The following is an 18,794-nucleotide window of genomic DNA, read 5'->3' on the forward strand; positions in this document are numbered from 1 at the left end:
TGATGCCAAAAACAAAGGCAACAAAAATAAACAAGTGAAGGCCAAATGTGGTGGCTCATGCCCATAATCCTAGCACTTGGGGAGGCCACAGCCAGGAGGATGGCTTGAGAATAGTAGTTCAAGATCAGCCTGGGCAACATAGTAAGACCCTATCTCTACAAAATTGTTTTAAAAAAATTGGCCAGATGTGGTGGTATGCACCTGTAGTCTCAGCTACTTGGGAGACTGAGGCAGGATGATCACATTGAGCACAGGAGTTCAAGGCTGCAGTGATCTATGATTGAGCCACTGTGCGCCAGCCTGGGTGACAGAGTAATAGATACCCTATCTCTTTAAAAAAAAAAAAAAAAGTGAGACTACATCAAACTTAAAAGTTTCTGCACAGCAAAGGAAATAGGCCACAAAATTAAAAGGCAGCCTATGGAATGGGAGGAAATACTTGGCCAAAGGGTATGAGCTTTTAGTTATAAGATGAATAAGTTCTGGGAATCCAATGTGCAGTATTGTAGCTGTAGTTAATGGTACTGTATTGTTAACTTGGAATTTGCTGAGAGAGTAGATGTTAAGTGTCCTTAACCCCCCTACACGCACACACAAATACACAAAATGGTACCTGTATGTGGTGCTGGATGTATTAATTATCTTGATTGTGATAATTATTTCACAATATATACATATATCAAATTATCACGTTGTACACTTTGAATATATACAATTTTTGTCAATCATACTTTTTTCCCTGTAGAACTATGGTGGGGGGGAGTAATTTTTAGACATCAGGATACTTACCCCTAAATGTTTTAACATGCATATGTGACCTAGAATTCAATATTTGTTTATGGTATTTTTTAAGTAAAATTTAATTACAGTTCAAATATACACATTTTAAGTGTTCAGCTGATGAGCTTTGACAAACACATGCACCCAAGATACAGAAAATTGTCTTCACCCAGGACGCTTCATCAGGCGCCTCCTGGGTCAGTCTCCACCCCCACTCCACCCTCAGGTGAAACTGTTCAGTGTGTTTTCACCATAGATTAATTTTACCTGTTCGAGAATTTCATATAAACAAAATAATGAAATGCTGTTTTGTATCTGGCTTCTTTCACTCAGATGACGTTTCTGAGACTTACCCACGTTGTTGTGTGTAGTAATTCTGCTTATTTTCATAGCTGAGTGGAATTCCACTGTACCAGGTATAACAGCCTTTATTCATCCATATTTCTATTGACAGACACACTTTCACAGTTTTGGGTTACAGTAAAGCTGCTTTGAACATTTTTGGACAAGTCTGTGTGGATATATTTTTTTTCTTAAGTAAATAGGTACGAGTGAAATTTTTGGGTCATGGGGGAAAATATATTTAACTTTTTAAGCAACTGCTAGATCTTTTTCCAAAATTATATCACTTTAGCTTCCCACCAAAAATGTAAGAGAGTTCCGGTTTCCCACATTTGCTATTGTCAGACACTCACAATTTAGCTGCCTTGGGGAATAGCTAGTGCTATCTAATTGTGTCTTTAATGTATATTTCTCTGATGCATAATGATGCTGAGCGCTTTCTCATCTGTTTACTGGCTGTTTGTAAAGTATCTGTACAAATCTTTGGTCCATTATTTTAAATCGAATTATCTTTATATTCTGGAGTTCTACTGTGTTATATTTGATTCTTCAGTCAGATTTGATTGAAGGAATAGTGTCATAGTTTAAAAGCTTTTGAAAAACCACTAAGCCAATATGAATTCTTTTGAGAGTATTGTTTCTCATTCTCCTCTTTTTTCTAATCTGATTTTTCTGGCACACTTTCCTTCTCAGATACATAAACCCCATGCTGATTAATATTTCCAGCTCTATAGTCACACTCTTCCAACTGCTCTGGCTCTGTTGATCAAAGTTCACCATCTGTTGTGAACTAAATGTGTCTTCCTAAATTCAAATGTTGAAACCCTACTCCCCAATGTGACTGTATTTGGAGATAGGGCCTTTATGGAACCAACTACAGTTAAATGAATTTATAAGGACAGGGCCCTGATCTGATAGCATTAGTGTCCTTATAAGAACAGACAGCAGAGAGCTCTTTCTCTGTGCACACACTAAGCAAAGGCTGTGTGAGCACACACTGAGAAGACAGCCGTCTGCAAGCCAGGAAGAGAGGCCTCATCAGGAACAAATTGGCTGGCACCCTAGTCTTGAACTTCTTGGCCTCTAAGACTGAGAAATAACTTTCTGTTGTTTAAACCACCCAGCAGACTGACATACCAAACACTGCCGAACCCTGCCATGGAGCTCCATGTCATCTAGTCTTGGCGATACCTGGGAGATCTTATTACCACCACACATCTCTCTTCATACCCAAAATTCCAGTTCCAGCCAGGCTCGGTGGCTGTAATCCTAGCTAGCACTCTGGCAGGTTGAGGCAAGAGGATCGCTTGAGCTCAGGAGTTGGAGACCAGCCTGAGCAAGAGTGAGACCCCATCTCTACTGAAAATAGAAAAAATTAGCCAGGCCTGGTGGCTCACACCTGTAGTCCCAGCTATGCAGGAGGATCACTTGAGCCCAGGAGTTTGAGGTTTCAGTGAGCTCTGATGACGCCACTGCACTCTACCTAGGGGTGACAGAGCGAGACTCTGTCTCAAAAAAAAAAAAAAAAAAAAAAATTCCAGTTCCATTAGGTGCTAAGATCAGACATAAATCTTGATGCTTTTTCTCATACTTCTTTCCCATGAGTAGTTACTAGACATCTCTTCCAGGCATTTTTCTTTCCATGACAGATATGACCCTTATTAATATTCAGTTTTATAGTTTGGAGCCTCCACAATTAGGTCATTAGTTCCCTGACAGCCACATTATCCCAGCCTCCATCAGATAGACTCTACCCTTTGCCAGGGCCTTAACAAAGGCACTGCCCTACTTAACAAGTCCCCAACCCCCCGCCTGTTAGGAACCAGGCTGCACCTCACCACCTGAGCTCCTCCCACCCCAATCCGTGGAAAGATTGTCCTCCTTGAAACTTAGGAACCAGGCCACACAGCAGGAGGTGAGAGGTGGGGGAGTGAGAGAAACTTCATCTGTATTTACAGCCGCTCCCCATCACCCGCATCACCGCATAAACTCCACCTCCCTCTGCCACCCTCCCTGCCCCATCTGTGGAAAAATTGTCTTCCATGAAACTGGTCCCTGGTGCCAAAAAGGTTGGGGACTGCTGCCTTAAACCACAGACCAGAAAACCAAGTTCTGTCCTTTGACACTACCTAGCTGGCCAACTGCTTCCCATAGCCTCCCTCCCCTGCCCTGCCCTCCCCATGGCCTTCCCCTCCCCCTCCCCATGCCCTTCCCCTCCCCCTCCCCATACCCTCCCCTCCCCCTCCCCATGCCCTTCCCCTCCCCATGGCCTTCCCCTCCCCCTCCCCATGGCCTTCCCCTCCCCATATCCTTCCCCTTCCCCTCCCCATACCCTTCCCCTTCCCATACCCTTCCCCTTCCCATACCCTTCCCCTCCCCATACCCTTCCCCTCCCCATACCCTTCCACTAGATGTCATTTGCATTTTTAAAACCCTCCATGTCTTTAAGTTTCCTTCTATGAATGTCAAAAGCTCTGGAGAATGGTTCTGCAGAGAGAGCTTTGCATGTAAAAATTTACAGACAGAGACACCATATGTGAAATGTGAATGTGGGAAGGGGATGCATGGCTTTCATAGATTCTCACGAATTTCTTACCTAAAAGTGGTTTTAATAACCGGGACTTAGGAGACACATTCCAGATTCTTCTGACTCTATCATCCATTCTTTCATGATTCACTAAGAGAGGAGGAAAATTGTGGTGAAGCAGGGAGTGCTGATGGGTACACAGATACGTAGTGTGGCCTGATGACCTAGGAAGGCGGCTGGTGCCACTAGCTGTGCCAGGTCTTGCGCAGGCTCCCTCTGTGGGCCCCAACGGGAACCACCAGACACCCCTGCCAGCCTCTTCCTCCTGAGACAGCAGCTGGGTTCCTGGCACCTCTGTAACTGTGACTTCCCTTTGTTCTTCCGTGGAGCACTGATCTTGTTTCCTATTCTGAGACTCTTGAATCATCCTCTGCTGAAAGAAACTCAGCCTAGTTAAATCCCTTCAGTGGCCCAGGAGTTTTTCCTCTCGGTTTCTTCCTCTGTGTCACTTTCTTTTCCTCTGCAACCTGAGTCTGATCCCTTAGGATGGATTTTCCCCTGAATCTTTTTTTTTGGGGGTTCTTTCTTCCATCCTGCCTAGAAACCCTGTGTCCCATCTTATAAGTAAGGGTCTAGAGACATCTCTCAACCTCCTTTACTTTCTCCCGCGCTAAAGAAACCAGCTTGTGTCTGTAGTAGCCATACTGGGTAGGTTCCTGCTTTCAGCTGGGACTACCGGGTGCACGTGGCCACAGCCACTGTGACTGTCCCATGTTTCCGTGCCTTCTGGACCTCACGTGGTCATGCAGGGGCTCCCCTCAGAAATTCTTCTTTTGTTCCTGCCTGTTTACTAGCAAACCAGTGGCTTCAGGGGGCTTCTTGGAAATGCTGCCTGCCTGTTTGCTGCACGGATCTTTCTAGACTCAGGGCTCTGCTGCAGAGTGGGCAGTTCCACCCACCCTGCTGTTGGGTAGGGGTCGGCCAGACACAGGGAGATCTTGGCCAAGAGCATTTCAGTCGTGAGCTCCCCACATCTGTGTCCTGCTCTCTGTGCTGGTTTCGGGGTTCCCAGCGTGCCAGTCCCAAACCCTCTGGAAGTCCCTTTGTCAATTATTTAATACAGTTTTCACGTAGGGTCCCAGTGGCCTTCTCACAACCTCAGAGCTCACATGGCTTCCCATGTTGTGTAAGGTATTCCCTGGGAGTCGCTGAGAGGACGGAAAAACTCTACCCCTCTACGTGGCTCCTGCCGGGGCTGTTTTTGCCAGGCTGAGCCTCGCGAGCCACAAATGGAAGCTCTTCCTGGTGCCAGCTCCGGCTTCCCGCCACCTGTCAGGCCGGCCCTGGAGCGGGCAGCTGGCCCACGCTCTGCCCCCGCCCGCTGCCTGGGGGTAGACGTGGCGTGGCCTGGGCACTCCACTCCGAAAAGCTTTCAGTGGTTACTAACAAATTTGGTTTTATATATTTAGTTATGTTTGTTGAAAAGGAGCTGACTTTGTTGTTAAGTCGATTTTTGAGTGTTTCTGGTGTTAAAAATGCTTTCCAGTATCTGTGGCAGAAAGCGTTTTGTTTTAAATCGTGCTTGAGGCCCTGGGATTATAAGAGGTCCCTTGCTCTTCTGTCACTGCCTGTGCTGTGGGACAAAAGCCACGGTGGGGGAAGGCTGGGAAGACACTTCTGATCTCAAATGTCAGCCAGCCTCACAATCAGGCGTTTACACTAGAGACCTGTGGAGATGGCACATTTGATATTTGAGAGAAACAGAAACAAGCTTTTCATCCTTCCTTAGGCTCCTAGAAATAGGTCCTGTGGTCTAATGTTTCACTCATTCCCTCAAAAAGTATTTACTGAGTACCTATTATGAGCCAGATACTGTCTTAGGAGAAAGAGAGACCAAGTCCCTGCCGTCATGGAGCTTCCATTCTGGTAAAATGTAGGGAAATTGCTGCTTCAATGAACTGTTTCAGTTGTGTCTGGTAGAAACCACCCTAGAAAATGGGTGAACTTGCCTGGAGACAGGAACAGTGAGACCCTGGTTGGGGTAGCCGCCAATCTCTGCTTTACAGGGGCAGCACGCAAGATTCAAGAAGTACGTGGGGCACAGCGCACACGTCACCAACGTGAGGTGGCTGCACAACGACTCCGTGTTGCTCACGGTGGGCGGCGCCGACACGGCCTTGATGATTTGGACGAGGGAGTTTGTGGGGACCCAGGAGAGCAAGCTGGTGGACAGCGAAGAGTCGGACACTGACGTGGAGGAGGATGGAGGTGAGCCCCAACCCGCCACGCGCCTCCCGCCACCTCCCCTCCCGAGCCACTGCCAACCAACTCGCTCCCCCATCTCTTTCTGTTGTTGGAGGCTATGACAGCGACGTTGCTAGAGAAAAGGCCATGGACTACACCACCAAGATCTATGCGGTGAGCATCAGGGAGATGGAAGGCACCAAGCCACACCAGCAGCTGAAAGAAATCTCCGTGGAAGAAAGGTATGGTGTTGGGAGGCTTGTTTGCTTTTGTTACGCTTGATGACAAGAAAGTTATTTAAACCAAAATGCATTTTCTTTGCCCTCAGAGTTGCTACTTAAGCAAGTCTTTTAAAAATCTGCACAGTCTTACCCTGTACCCAGGCTTAAGCTGGGAAAAAGTGCCCCCTGACCCTCAGTACGTGGCAAAGGATGGGTTCCATTTTGTGGAAGTTGGTTATGGAATGGGACTTGAATAAACATGGCGTCTGGCTGCGCTAGGCTTCATGTTGCCTAGAGAGGATGCCAGGATAGCCCAGAAGCTGTGCTGTTGCGACGGCTCACGGGAAAGCCTGCTGATTAGCAAGGCAGGGAGGGCAGGCTTCCGAGGTCATGGAGAAGTATTAGTGGAGTTGTGAGAAATCATCTTCCATTCTGACCGGAGTCTGTACGTCACATTCTGTCACTTGGTGTACCTCCTCTTATTGTGTCTTCACCTGCCCAAATTTGTTCAGGTGAGTGTGGCAATTCCAGGCCTATCCCATTTGATTTTGTTGCCTTGAATGCTCTGTGCAGACAGAGGGTTCCTAGGATTATGTTAGGGCTTTTTGATGTGCTGTTTCAAGTGTTGATAAGGTGAATTGTCAAACACTTTAGCATTTCTGAAAAGAAAAGCTCATAATTAGCACAATTACTTAATTTACTAAGGATAAATATCAATTAAAAACTCTAGTGTCTGAAGAGAATTTCATGGATGTCGAAGATGTTTTAAGAATTCTCTGTGGGCTCTTCACATTGAGGTGGGCTCAGTGTTCACAATACACTGGTCCCACGATACATAATTTATGAGATGCAAGTTGTTTGCATTTGGTGTGGCTTTCTGCCTAATTATAACTAATAAGTCTGATCTGTCACCTCTTACTGTTAGGTGGGGATTAAGATACAAAGAGATGAAATGTAACTTCCCCCTCCTGCTTCAGTTCGGCACCAGATGTTAAAATAAGCTTGGTAAATGGTGGGTGTGATACTGGCAAGAACATTGAGTAATGCAAAGAAACCCTGATTTTCCCCTGACATCATTGTTAGATGTTGCTCTTGAAGGTTCAGAGTTCTCTTTTGATTAAAAAAAAATTATAGAGACTTTTCCTGCAAAGTATAGTTTATTTTGCTTGCAACATGGTTTTAAAGTGGCCACAAAGAGAAAATAATTTTAAAGAACCTAATTCTAAGAATTAAGGGGAAAAAAGAACCATATGCATAAGTGCGTGAATAGGCCTCCCACTTAAATAATCCACTCTAAAAAAAAAAAAACATTTGGCCTAAATTAAACATTCCTTTGAAAAAAAATTACCCAACCTTTCCAATTTCACATACCATTATGAAATGAGTTGACTTGGCTATTATTCCAAAAATATTTCTGGTTGGTTTCTACACCCCAGTGGTGTATGATGCTGAGATTTAGACTGGTCACTGAAATATAGTCATCTAACCAAAGCCCTAACTCTACAGCTGATTTGCAGCCTAAACCGACGCTCATCTAAACTTCTCCTTATCTCGCTGGGTAGGTCTATAAAAATCTCAAACTGCCCAATTTAGCAAAAAGGTAGGAGGAGTGAGGGTAGAGAAGGACCCTAAGAAGAATTTTCTGTTTTAAAATTTAGAATTTTCAAGCTACCTCATTTTCTTCATCACGCCAGATTGGAAACTTGTCATATGTTAATAACATATGCTGGATTGACTCCCATTTTTTTAACAAAAGAAAAAAATGCTCATAATATTGTGAGATATAGGGTAGATATTTTATTGGCATTTTAAAAAATAACTCACACCAGGATGCAATGAAAAAAAAACATGTAGTAAAGAAAACCAACTTTAAGATAAGTATAGGGTTGGGAGGAATAATCAGGCCTTCTCTACAGAGAGCTCCTTCCTTGATAACTTACAAAGTGTTGACAGCAGCAGTTCCCAGGAGGGGCTGTAACCAGAGAGCCCAGTACCAGCTGCACAGCTTGGTGGGCGCAGAGTAGGCCCACACTGGGAGGGGTGAGCTGGGGAGGACGCTCCGTGGAGGCCAGTCATCATCAGACGCAAAAACAAGCAGTCTGCACTGGTCCTCGTCGGTCATTTTAGGGTGGCCTGGACCTCAGAGATTGGACTGTAGGCAGCTTCTGAACCACAGAAGAGAGGTGCGAGGCAAGGCCAGGCATCCAAGGACTTGGGATACAGCAGGATGAGTGATGGAATATGGGGCAGAACCAAGCCCTTGAAGGGGAGCACAGATGCCAGGCCGCACACCTGAGTCCTCAATTAGGGTACCAAATGGGCCTGTGGACACCAGTGTCCTGGAATGTGAGAGGGGCAGAGACAAAAAAAAGTGCTAACATCAGGACCATATGAAACCCAGCGCCAGCCTGCTTCTCCCTGGGAATGTTAGGGACCGTCAACTGACAGCCCCTGACACTCCTTGACTTCCAGCCCTGCTGATTGGAGAGGCAGTGACCTTCCCTTCATTGTTCCTCTGTGTATACCTGCAGATTCCTGGGTGCTCTTTCCAAACACTTGGGCCAAGGCAGCCACCAGTAAGACTAATGGGAGACAAGTACTCGAGGACTGAAAGAAATGTGAGCTTGGAGCAACCACTCCACGCAGGGGCCTGTCTTCTCTTTCAGCAGTGTTTCAGGCAGCTCTGCCTCTGGCAAACCCCTTTCCACCTTCTAAAAGCAGTTGGAAACCGTGAGATGAGGGCAGCAGCATCTGTCATATTGAGAAAAATGCTTTCAAGGCAGCTGCACTTTATGCATCAATCACTTTTAAGCAGCTGAATTCCTAATTCCCAAATTTCAAGATAGTCATGGATTGTTTCTAATTAGACTGAGTTATTTGGCTTTAAAATAACTGAGACTTTGGATCATGCTTCCTTGTACAATTTTGAATATGTTGACAGTTCTTATTTTTCAGAAGTCATAAGATCTTCAGTTCCAATCTTTTGAAAAGTGAGAAAGCTGAGAAAAAATTAGTAATTGCTCTCAAAAGAATCCTGGGGTGTACTTACCAAGTATATAATCCTTGTAAGGCATTTATTGAGTATCCTTGTCAGCCATTTCAACTTTGCTCTAGCACAAGGGAATGCCTGGCCTCCTTGGCCTAGACTTGTGTGGATAGTCCCAACCTTGGGCAAACTCTTGGGTGATCTTGGTGCTCAACTGTCAAATGCAGCACATGGCTGAGGACAGTCATGAAGTGTTTTCCAACTTGGGGAATCCGTGCTTTCAGACCTCATCTGGCTACTGCTCTCCTCATCCCCAGCTGACTTGAAGCTGTTTCTGGTCTAGAGGAATCTTTCCAAATATCCCCTGCCTCTCAAGCTCCTAGCTCCAACCTGACACACCCCTGGCTCTCAACTGTTGACCTCAGCTCCTGCTTTGCCACATTTTCTCATAATGCAGTGGCTAAATTGTCCATTGCAAACTTAAATTATTTAATATTGAAAATGTCAGGAAGGTTCCTTTTGAAAAAAGAAAAAGAAGGGGGGGGGTAAGTATAGTTTTAGCAATTTAAGGTACAAAATGCTTGTGTCATCACAGCACAAGAGATGGTACGCGAATCCTGTATTCTGACTTCAGTAAAAATTGTTCTTCTCCCAAACTCTTCAGGTGACTAAAATCCCTGATGTTTGCTCAGGACCAAATTACTGTAAAGTTAAGAATTTTCTTTTACCTCATTGCCAAAGCCACACCTAGTTTATACATTGTTTTTTGCTGTATAACATAGGGCTTTTCAAGGGAGAGTCACCCAACCCTAACTGGCCTAAGCAAAAGGGAATTTATTCGCTCACCCTCCTAAAAATCCAGGGATAGGGAAACTTCTGGTGTCACATGATGAGAGAACTCAAATCTTGCTGCCGGGATTGTTTTTTTCTCCATATCTCAGTTCTGCTTCCTCTGGGTTATTGCAGTTCTTCAAGTACCAAAATGGCTGTGGTGCCTAGATCTACACTGTCTGCAATTCAAGATAAGCAGGAAAGAACTGACTGATTCGCAAGTCCCCACAAATATCTTGCTGTTGGCTATGGTGGGTCACATGACTACCTTTGAACTAACCACTATGGCCTAGGAGGAAAAAGCCTTTGATGGACTATTCCTATGTGAATAGTCACCTGCCACCTACAGATTAGCAATGCAGTCACCTCCACCAGAACCCCAAATCCAGAGCTGTTAACAAAATTAGAGTGGTTGATTTCTGGATGGACCCCAAACAACCAATGTCTACTACACTCCACCCTTTTTTTTATCATACATACACTCTTTAAATGCCCTCATTTTAAACTGTCCCATATATGATTAAAAATGTGCTTACAACCTTCCCAAAAAGATCCCAAAGTCTCAGCTAGGAGCTATTATGCATCTAGGACCTCAGAGTATTGTGAAGTTGTCTCATCCAGGTCCAGATAAAGCCCCTCATGGTCCTGTGGCTAATGATAACATTAGTCACCTTAACATGCCAAATAGACAGTAGTGGAGAGAGGGCAGGGGGACGATGATTTTTTTTGAACTACCGTTTTGAAGGAGGAAGAATGGGACACAACACACAGCGGTCCCTGGTCCCTGCCATATTTTCCTTAGCCAGACAGGACAATCAAGGATTCCTGTCACAGCCCTGTGCATGTTTTGTACGAGTGGACAATGATAGGAATGTGGGAGATGCCAACAGTCAGGAGTAAAGACTTTGTATGTTCTGAGAAAAGATAGACACATATGAAACGAGAACATTAAGTAGGAAGTAAAGCAGTATTCTCTTAGAGGTACAGCTTCCCAAATTCCTACTGGCATGTAAATGATGTCCCTGTTTTGTCATCCTCATGGGAAATTCTGTGTCCTCCCATCTTCTCGTGAACTCCTCCCTGACTGTGGGAGATGGGCTCAGACCTGGCCACCCCCAGGTGCAGGTGACCAGTGCACACGGGCCGTCAGACTGGGGGAAGGCAAGGTAAACTTGTGGCGACATCTCCCAGGAGGCCCATGTTTCAGGTCAGTCTAAATCCCACTTTATCATTTAATCCTCTGGCCTAAGATTTGGCATCTTATAGTCAACTTAGGAAGAAAACATTTTTTACATCTCAGATTGATAACTACTTAAATTCTCAAGGGGAGGTGGTATTGCAATTCAACAAATTATTTTATTTTTTTAAGTCCATTAAATCATTTGTCATTCTTCTTACTTTTATTTTTTGGTGATGAACTGAGCACCGGCTCATTTATTATTGGTAGATATTCCTTTTTTAAAGCATACTTTATATTATTTGTGATACAACCTTTTTTAGGTCCAACAGATTTTAATTAACAGTTTGTTGTCATTATTTCAAGTTTAAATTGTTACTGTTTGGCCTTCAGCAGGCCTTCCTTTGGGTTGGTGTGTGTATCTTTTTTATAATACCACCACGTACCTCTGAAATTGTCCTTGTGTTTTGGTAAGAGATGCCACGCGCATCTTCAGTTTTCCTTTCCCAAGAATGGCATCTGGGCTCTATGAGTCCACATTGCTGTGATTCCCCATAACTACTGTAGGTTGCTTAAATTATTGTACACCCAAAATAGAAAAAAAAAATTACTCTTTTTTTAAAAGTCATGAGGTTACGTTGTTATTTTTAACTTATTTTTTTAAATAATTTTAATAGGGTTGTTTTTGGTTTTGCTGTCGTTGATGTACCATGTTATATACAGATGGTCCCCAGTTGAACAATGGTTCAGCTTAACGATATCTTTACTTTACAGTGGTGCGCAAGCAGTGTGTGTTCGTGTGCTCCTGGACTTGTGATGGGGCTATGTCCCTGTAAAGTCAAGGAGCATCTGTATTATCACTTTACATTTCTAAAGTTTATATTGTATAGTGTTGTCCCAAACTTAGAAATCTTTCTTTTGCTTTACTGGTTTTGATTCTTGGCTCAAGCTCCCTAAAATTGGCTTCAAGGAATACAAAAATATAGGACATCTAGTATATTAGATAGAATTTCATAAAATTGGTAGACAGTGAAAGGAATACCCGAAGTCTTTGAAGTTTGGCCTAAACTCTCCCTATCAGTTATGGCCCCAGGAACCGAGTACTCTGAAAAGGAGGTGACTGAGTCCTTAAGGGACTGTAACAAAGATGTGGGCAGGGTTAACAGACAAGGGACCATCCTGGGGACAGCAGCAGCTGGAAGCCTGTGCCAGCCCTGGGCCTAAAGGAGCACGGGCAGGAAGCTGTTGGCAGAGGTGGAGAACATGGCTGTAGAGGAGGGTCACCTTACGAGCTGAGACTTGGGGAGGGGGAGAGACAACCTGAGGAGGTATCCAGGGAGTAAATGCCCCCTTGCATTCTCTCTCACCCTCTGATCCACTAGTGCCTCCCTTTAGCTGAGTCCAGTCAGAAGTTGAAGGGCGAGAGAGCCCATTGGTGCAGTCCATGGAGGTACTTTCTTCTTGATAATTTTACAGGTAGTACATGATAATATCTCCAAGTGTGGGATATGGTCTTTTACTGAAATCCAAATGAGCTGACCAGGCAGTAGTCTTTCTAGCTATACCTGGTGGGGCCACGGTTAGTGATTTATTTTCAAACCCCTACTGTTTGACATAGGTGTCCACATCCCCTCCTCATTGAACCATTTGCATGGGGGTTGGTAATAGCAGATATTTTTATTTGCCATATTCAGTTGGAACCTACATTCAGACAGAAAACTAACTTTGCGATGACAAGATACAGAATAAATATAAATTGAACTATCATTATGGAAATTGGCACATAAAATTCACTAAGTTTTATTTTTCTAAGTGTATACAATAATTAGCTTGGGGATTGTTTTCTCAGTGGACCTCAGTTAAGGTCCTTTATTAACAACTGCTGAGGCTTGCGAGTTTGGGCTCTCTATCCAGGGATGAATAAAACAATGCGGGACTTAACACTTTCAGTTTTTAACATTATTTTACTTATTATAGCATTTTTTATCTATTACTAAAAGGAGAGGTTCCATTGCCCACTCCTTGTCGTCTTATGGCCACAAATCAAAATCCCAAAATGACCTAAGTCATTTTTTTTCTTTATTCCTCAGAAAGGCCTTGCTTATCTCAGGCTGGGAAGGTCATCTCTCCCTTAAAAAAAAAAAGTCTTGAAGCAGAAAAGTTAGTTTTTAACACTTAAGTTGTATTGTCTTCGCTCCAGTGGAATGTACTTCTGAATTATGGATAACTGTACAAACTATGATAGTTATAGTTTTAGTCACAAATTTATTAGGTATATTTAGTCCAGATATTTAGCTGTTTTACCTGGGTAGGTGACATGTGCACAACCATCTTCTAAAAAAGTTTTTTTTCAAGAAACATTGTTTTTATGTACTTTAATGTGTAAAGCTTGATTGATAAACATTATTTGTTTTCCAGAGAGTAGATTCCCTAATACAATAAGAAAATCATTTTAAAATTCCTGTCCTCTGAATGACATCTTTATTTACTTTTTTCCTAGATGACAGCATTCTAAGGTTCAGCTATACCTGTAAGGGGAAATAGTACACATATTTAAAAGTAGAAATCCTCACAGATAAAATTTTTAACTTTAAATCAGTCTCCATCTGGGCTGGAGACTAATTTCTTACAGCAAAAGTCAGTTAATGACAGGGTTTTATATCAGCTTTGTTGCTATTACTGTTACCTCTCCAACATTTGAAGCTTTTGGCACCTTTCAATTCCCTTTGTGTTTTAAGCTCCAGAATCTCTGACTTCTGCCAGAAGAACTGGCTCAGTGAGAATCAAAGCAAAACTCAGCTCCCCTTGGATTTCCTCTTCTCTCTAAAACCTGAGAAGAATTCAGTGTTTACCTCTCAAGTGGCCAGCTGCATTCTGGGAAGGGCTGGAGGACGTCCTTTGTGTTAATCCCACTTCTGACACACCAATCTGCTTAGTCCTCACGTAGGACAGTGATGAGAATGATATGAATAAAAGTTAGGAAACGTTTCTTATAATTTTAGAGTCTATAGGAAACCATAGATATGGTTACATAAGGCAGGAGCTAACGGCATTTCCTCTGGCACTGTTATGACTTCCCAAGTCCCTAGTGTGCCCCAGTGAGACACATCATGATCATTAGGATTTTCTCCAGCACAGGAAGCTTCCTTTACTATTTTCCTGAGGTTTTATTTTAAACCTTTCTACCTTCTACCTTCTCCTGAAATATACACCCAAATGTTTAGGAGAGTCTGAGTACATGCCTACCAGCTCAGGAAGTATAAGTAACTACTACCAAACAATTCTAGCACACTTCAACGTGTCCAACCATGAGATTAGAGATATGACCCACAGAGAATCATGCCTCAGCGGGCCCAGACTTCAGGCTGTCCAGGTTTCTCTCTAACACAGTGTCATGGGTTCCTTGGTCATCCTCTGGCTGCACCTGCTTATGTTCTCTGAGAAGATCTCTTTGTCCTTGTTCTGTTTTGCTAAGTCTGAGATTGGCTTTGGGTAGAATGAGGGTTTCACTTTTTCATCTCTTTATTATCTCACTTCTGTTGGTTGGAGGCCTGGGCATGGCCTTAAGAATTGAACAATACAGGCCCTTGTTGTTTACTAGATTCAGGGTTACTCATAAAGCCCTCCTCCCTCCAGAAGGATGGCAACTCTGTGCAAGAAAAATTTGTTTTATACACTGCTCTATCTCTAAAATTGAGAACATGCTGGCACTTAGTAAATATTTGAAATAAATAAATAAATAATCTTCTTAACAATTTAACAAGATTTAGGTTCATTTTCAGTCACTGATGCCTGTGGATTAGATATCAAAGTCTGAGATCTTGTTGACACTTTGTCTTTAAAATCCATAATCCCAACTTGAAAATTCCTGCCTCTAAGCAACTGCCTTCCAGCCCTCAGGTGACAGTCTCCATCCAGTCGCCTGGGCTTTGCCAGTTCTCTCTCAGTCCCCTTCCACTCCTCAGCGGCAGCAGGGTCTGACAGCTTTCACGTAAGGGATGGTCACCCTGGTTTAGTGGGGTTTGGGCACCCCCAGACTTGTGTGGGGGGTGTCCCAAGTGGAATCCCTGTCCAAATCCTCCATGATGAGGAGAGGGAAGAGGAGCCATTTTTCTTTCACATGCCGCCTTCTACCACAAAAGCAACTTCACTCCCCATCCATCTCAGCTGCCCAGCATGAGGGAACACAAGGTGGCAGTGCCAGAGTTATTCTTAGCAGAGGATTATAAAGAAGGAATCTGAATATTCTGCATTAATATTTTAGTCCTTCTGGAATATATTCACTCTCAGTCTATGGCATATGTTCCTTAGGAAACCAAGGAACTCTTACCAAACCAAAATTAGAAGCAGTTTCTAAACCTTTTATAAATGGTGGTATACTCATCTACGAACTGACAGGCGCTCGTACCAAATGACCTCAAAATTCCACTCTAGCATTGGGGTTTTCCAAACATTTTCATAAACTGCTTGTGGTTAAATGGATAAGGCCCTAAGACTTACCTTCTACTACAGTCTCATATCCTTTCTGAGTGCGTTTGAATAGGCTTATTAACTTATGCAAAAGGAAAGTCATATAAAGAAAACTGTACACTGTGGGTTTACAAAGAAATGTTACGGGGTTTTTGTTGGTTTTATTAATAGTTTTTTGTTTTAGCCCCAAATTAATAACCTCCTTTAATTCTTGATTCCTTAATATACCAGTCCTTGGCATCAAGATAAAGTTCCACTGGATCATGAGCTTTGTCTATGAGACTCAGTTACCCTATTGTCAGAACACAGTGCCTTGCACGTAGTACGGAGTGAACAAATATTTCTTGAAGGAGTAGATGAGTGGAGGACTTTACATAGCCTGCCTCTTTTAATGTTTAAATCAATTAATATGTCTTCAAAATGCTCTGCAAGTCTGTTCTTTGTCAGCAACCACTTTTACCTTCATTTTATTAGCAAATACGGATGGTCTTTGTGGGAAATGGGGTGACCCACCTAGAATCCAAGGATGCCCCAACTGGCCATGGGACTGTTCTTAGTTAAATGATTTATATCTTCATAGCATCTGTCTATTAGGAAGTGAAATTTGGAATTATTTGGTTTAAATCTCTTTAAATAACCCCAAGTAAAAGGAACTGGGAGAAAATTCTGTGCTATTGTGGCCATCACACCTATTGTACCTTCAGAGCTTCTTTGTCAGCAGGTTTACAATGAAACAACACGCTCCTAAGTGACAAAGTAAAAAAAATTAGAAAGATTTAGACAGATTTCTTTGAGTCTAAAACAAACCACGATATATAGGCAGTCCTAGTTTTTCATCTAACCTTTTATGCTATGTTTAGAGACAAAAGTCTGCTGGGAGAACTTGCCCCCAATTTGTAAAAATTTGTATTTTTAATTTTTTAATAGATACATAATAATTGTACATATTTATGAGATACATAGTGAGTTTCCATACATACAGTGCATAGTGATCAAATCAGGACAATTAGCATGTCCATCTTGTCAAATGTTTATCCTTTGTGCTGGAAGCATTCAAAATCCTCTCTTCTAGCTAGTCACTCATAGGCGGAAGCTGCCCCCAATTTTTTAGAAATGCTTAATTTAATCAGGGAATCTGTGGGAATTTCAGGCTTGCCTGAGGCACAATGAGCATGATGAAGTGGGACCCAGCTCCCCTCCACGGTGATGTCAACAGCAAATAAACAGCTCCGCAGCCCCTGCCCACGACAGAGGCCCTTTGTCATCATTGATCAATAGCTGCTTTGTGAGCTTGTATTGTTAGAGTTGCTAAGAACTGACAGCCATGCTAAGCAAGTGCTGCTGAATTTACCTTACTGAGAGTGATCAACACTGCCAAATCCAGTCTTGAAGCTCGGTCCAATAAATGGGGGGCGACCTTTAATTCTACATTGCCATCCCATTTCTAAGGATGGAGTGGCCTTAAAGAGCCTAAGGGTGAGTGCAGAGACCTCTGGTTGTGTCTGTCTTGTGTATAAGCTAAGCTCAGGCCTCATCACAGGAGAGAGATGGTGCCCGTGTAGCGTAAATGGAGCAGGGAGCCCTCCTGCTGCTCCAGGAACTCTTCTCTCTGAACTAAATTCTCCTTCACTGCACCCCTGAATTCTCCAAGAGTCCAGCAGTCAGAGCTGCTCTGAGCAGGTAGAACATAGCAAGGTTCCCCTGTTCGTTTTGAAGGTGGCAGGAACTGAAATTACAATATGTATTAAATCCTGAAATGCTGGAAATTAATCATTTGAAAAGCCTATCGTTTGGGTAACTCCACGAAGAGCTGAATCATTAGCTGATTTTTTTTAAGTGAATTTAATGCTACTTTCATAAATGACTTTCCTTATTCAAACCCCTTGATTTTCTGTATTGGTTTGTAGCACAGCAATGACTTCTAGATAACTAATAATTTTAGGAATTAAACCTGCCATTCATTATAGAATACTTTGTACACCGTTTATCACAAAGTGTGGCCAGGGATTAAAAATCCAGAGGTAAAGTGTTAGAACATGATTTTTTTTTAAAAGGGTTAATACGCCTAGGAAATCACACTCCTACAGTGTAATCATTGCATCAAACCTACTCACTTGTGGAGATAAAAGAACACATCAAAAATAGGTAAGCACTTTGCTATCAAAAGAGAGCGTCTTAGACCGTGGCAGAGTTGGGTCTGATTATTTTAGCCAAGTCTCTGAACATGTCGCAGACCCTCCATCTGGAGGCAGTGGGTGCTCCCAGGGGCGTTTGCGCTCCTCTGTTGTGTGTCTGGCTGTGTGGAAGGGATGTGGTGACTGGGGACGCATTTGCAGAAGTGGTTGTTCAGGTGCACAGTTCATGCCCCCTGAAATGTCAGTGGCTGTCAAGGGGTGGAGGACGGGTACTCTTGTGGGTGTGTTTAAAGGACACTGACATACTCTTCACCCGGCCCCATCCCGCTCCTTTGAAGTTCACGTTGTGCTCTGCCATCTTCCACCCCTCCCTGTTCCTGTCCTATCTCCACTTCCTGTCTCTGAGCAGTCTGGCTCATAGTCAACTGGTCAACCCCAGCTCCTGCCATGCTGTGGGTTATGCTATCTCCTGGAATGTCTCTGATCCTCTGCAATTTACCCTTCTTTCCTCTGTATTTCTCATTCCTGGTACACCTCACCTTCTTCCTCATTAAGACATCAGTGCCTAGATACCTCCATTTTTCCCCCACATTCATCAGCCCCCTCCTGGCCTCAGTTTCCTGCCTGCCTGAAAGCCACTCGCCCAGTCTTCTCGGGCCTTCACCCCTCTATTGCTGCTACAGCCCATTTCTCCACCCCTGACTAGAAAACCCCACATCATCGGTGCAGACTGCCACCACCAGGGCAGCTGAGTTGCTGGCCACGCTCAGCCCTCTACACTGCTGCTTTATATCCCTTCTCCCCTTCGGTTGGTTCCCTCTGCTGCCTCTCAGCAGTCAGCCAGGTTTTGCCCCCTCTTCAGCCTCCTGGCCGTCCATTCTTGGCAGGTGACTTTTCTCTCCTCCACTGAGAAAGCAGACGCCCCTGGGCATGAACCCCACTTCTTTCTCTCTCTTCTGTCTTCCCATCCTTCACCTCCGTAAACCGTCCACCTCCACCTCCTTCCTTCTCAGAGGAAGGGGGGAGTCCCTCCTCCTATTCAAGACGGGTCCCTCGGCTGGCACTTGGGCCCTGCCTCCTG

At 43.7% G+C, this 18,794-nt stretch overlaps 1 protein-coding gene across 1 annotated transcript in view; it reads left to right on the forward strand.

Moving 5' to 3' along the window:
* EML6 (EMAP like 6) overlaps window positions 1-18,794 on the forward strand; it is a 227,285-nt gene that overhangs the window by 183,595 nt on the left and 24,896 nt on the right. The window contains exons 26-27 of the mRNA XM_045549610.1: window positions 5,716-5,917; window positions 6,009-6,135. Of these exons, the coding sequence (XP_045405566.1) occupies window positions 5,716-5,917; window positions 6,009-6,135 (329 nt within the window). The remainder of the gene's footprint in view (window positions 1-5,715; window positions 5,918-6,008; window positions 6,136-18,794) is intronic.

This window comes from Lemur catta, chromosome 4 (assembly GCF_020740605.2).
Source record: "Lemur catta isolate mLemCat1 chromosome 4, mLemCat1.pri, whole genome shotgun sequence".
In the NCBI taxonomy this organism is placed as follows: domain Eukaryota; kingdom Metazoa; phylum Chordata; class Mammalia; order Primates; family Lemuridae; genus Lemur; species Lemur catta.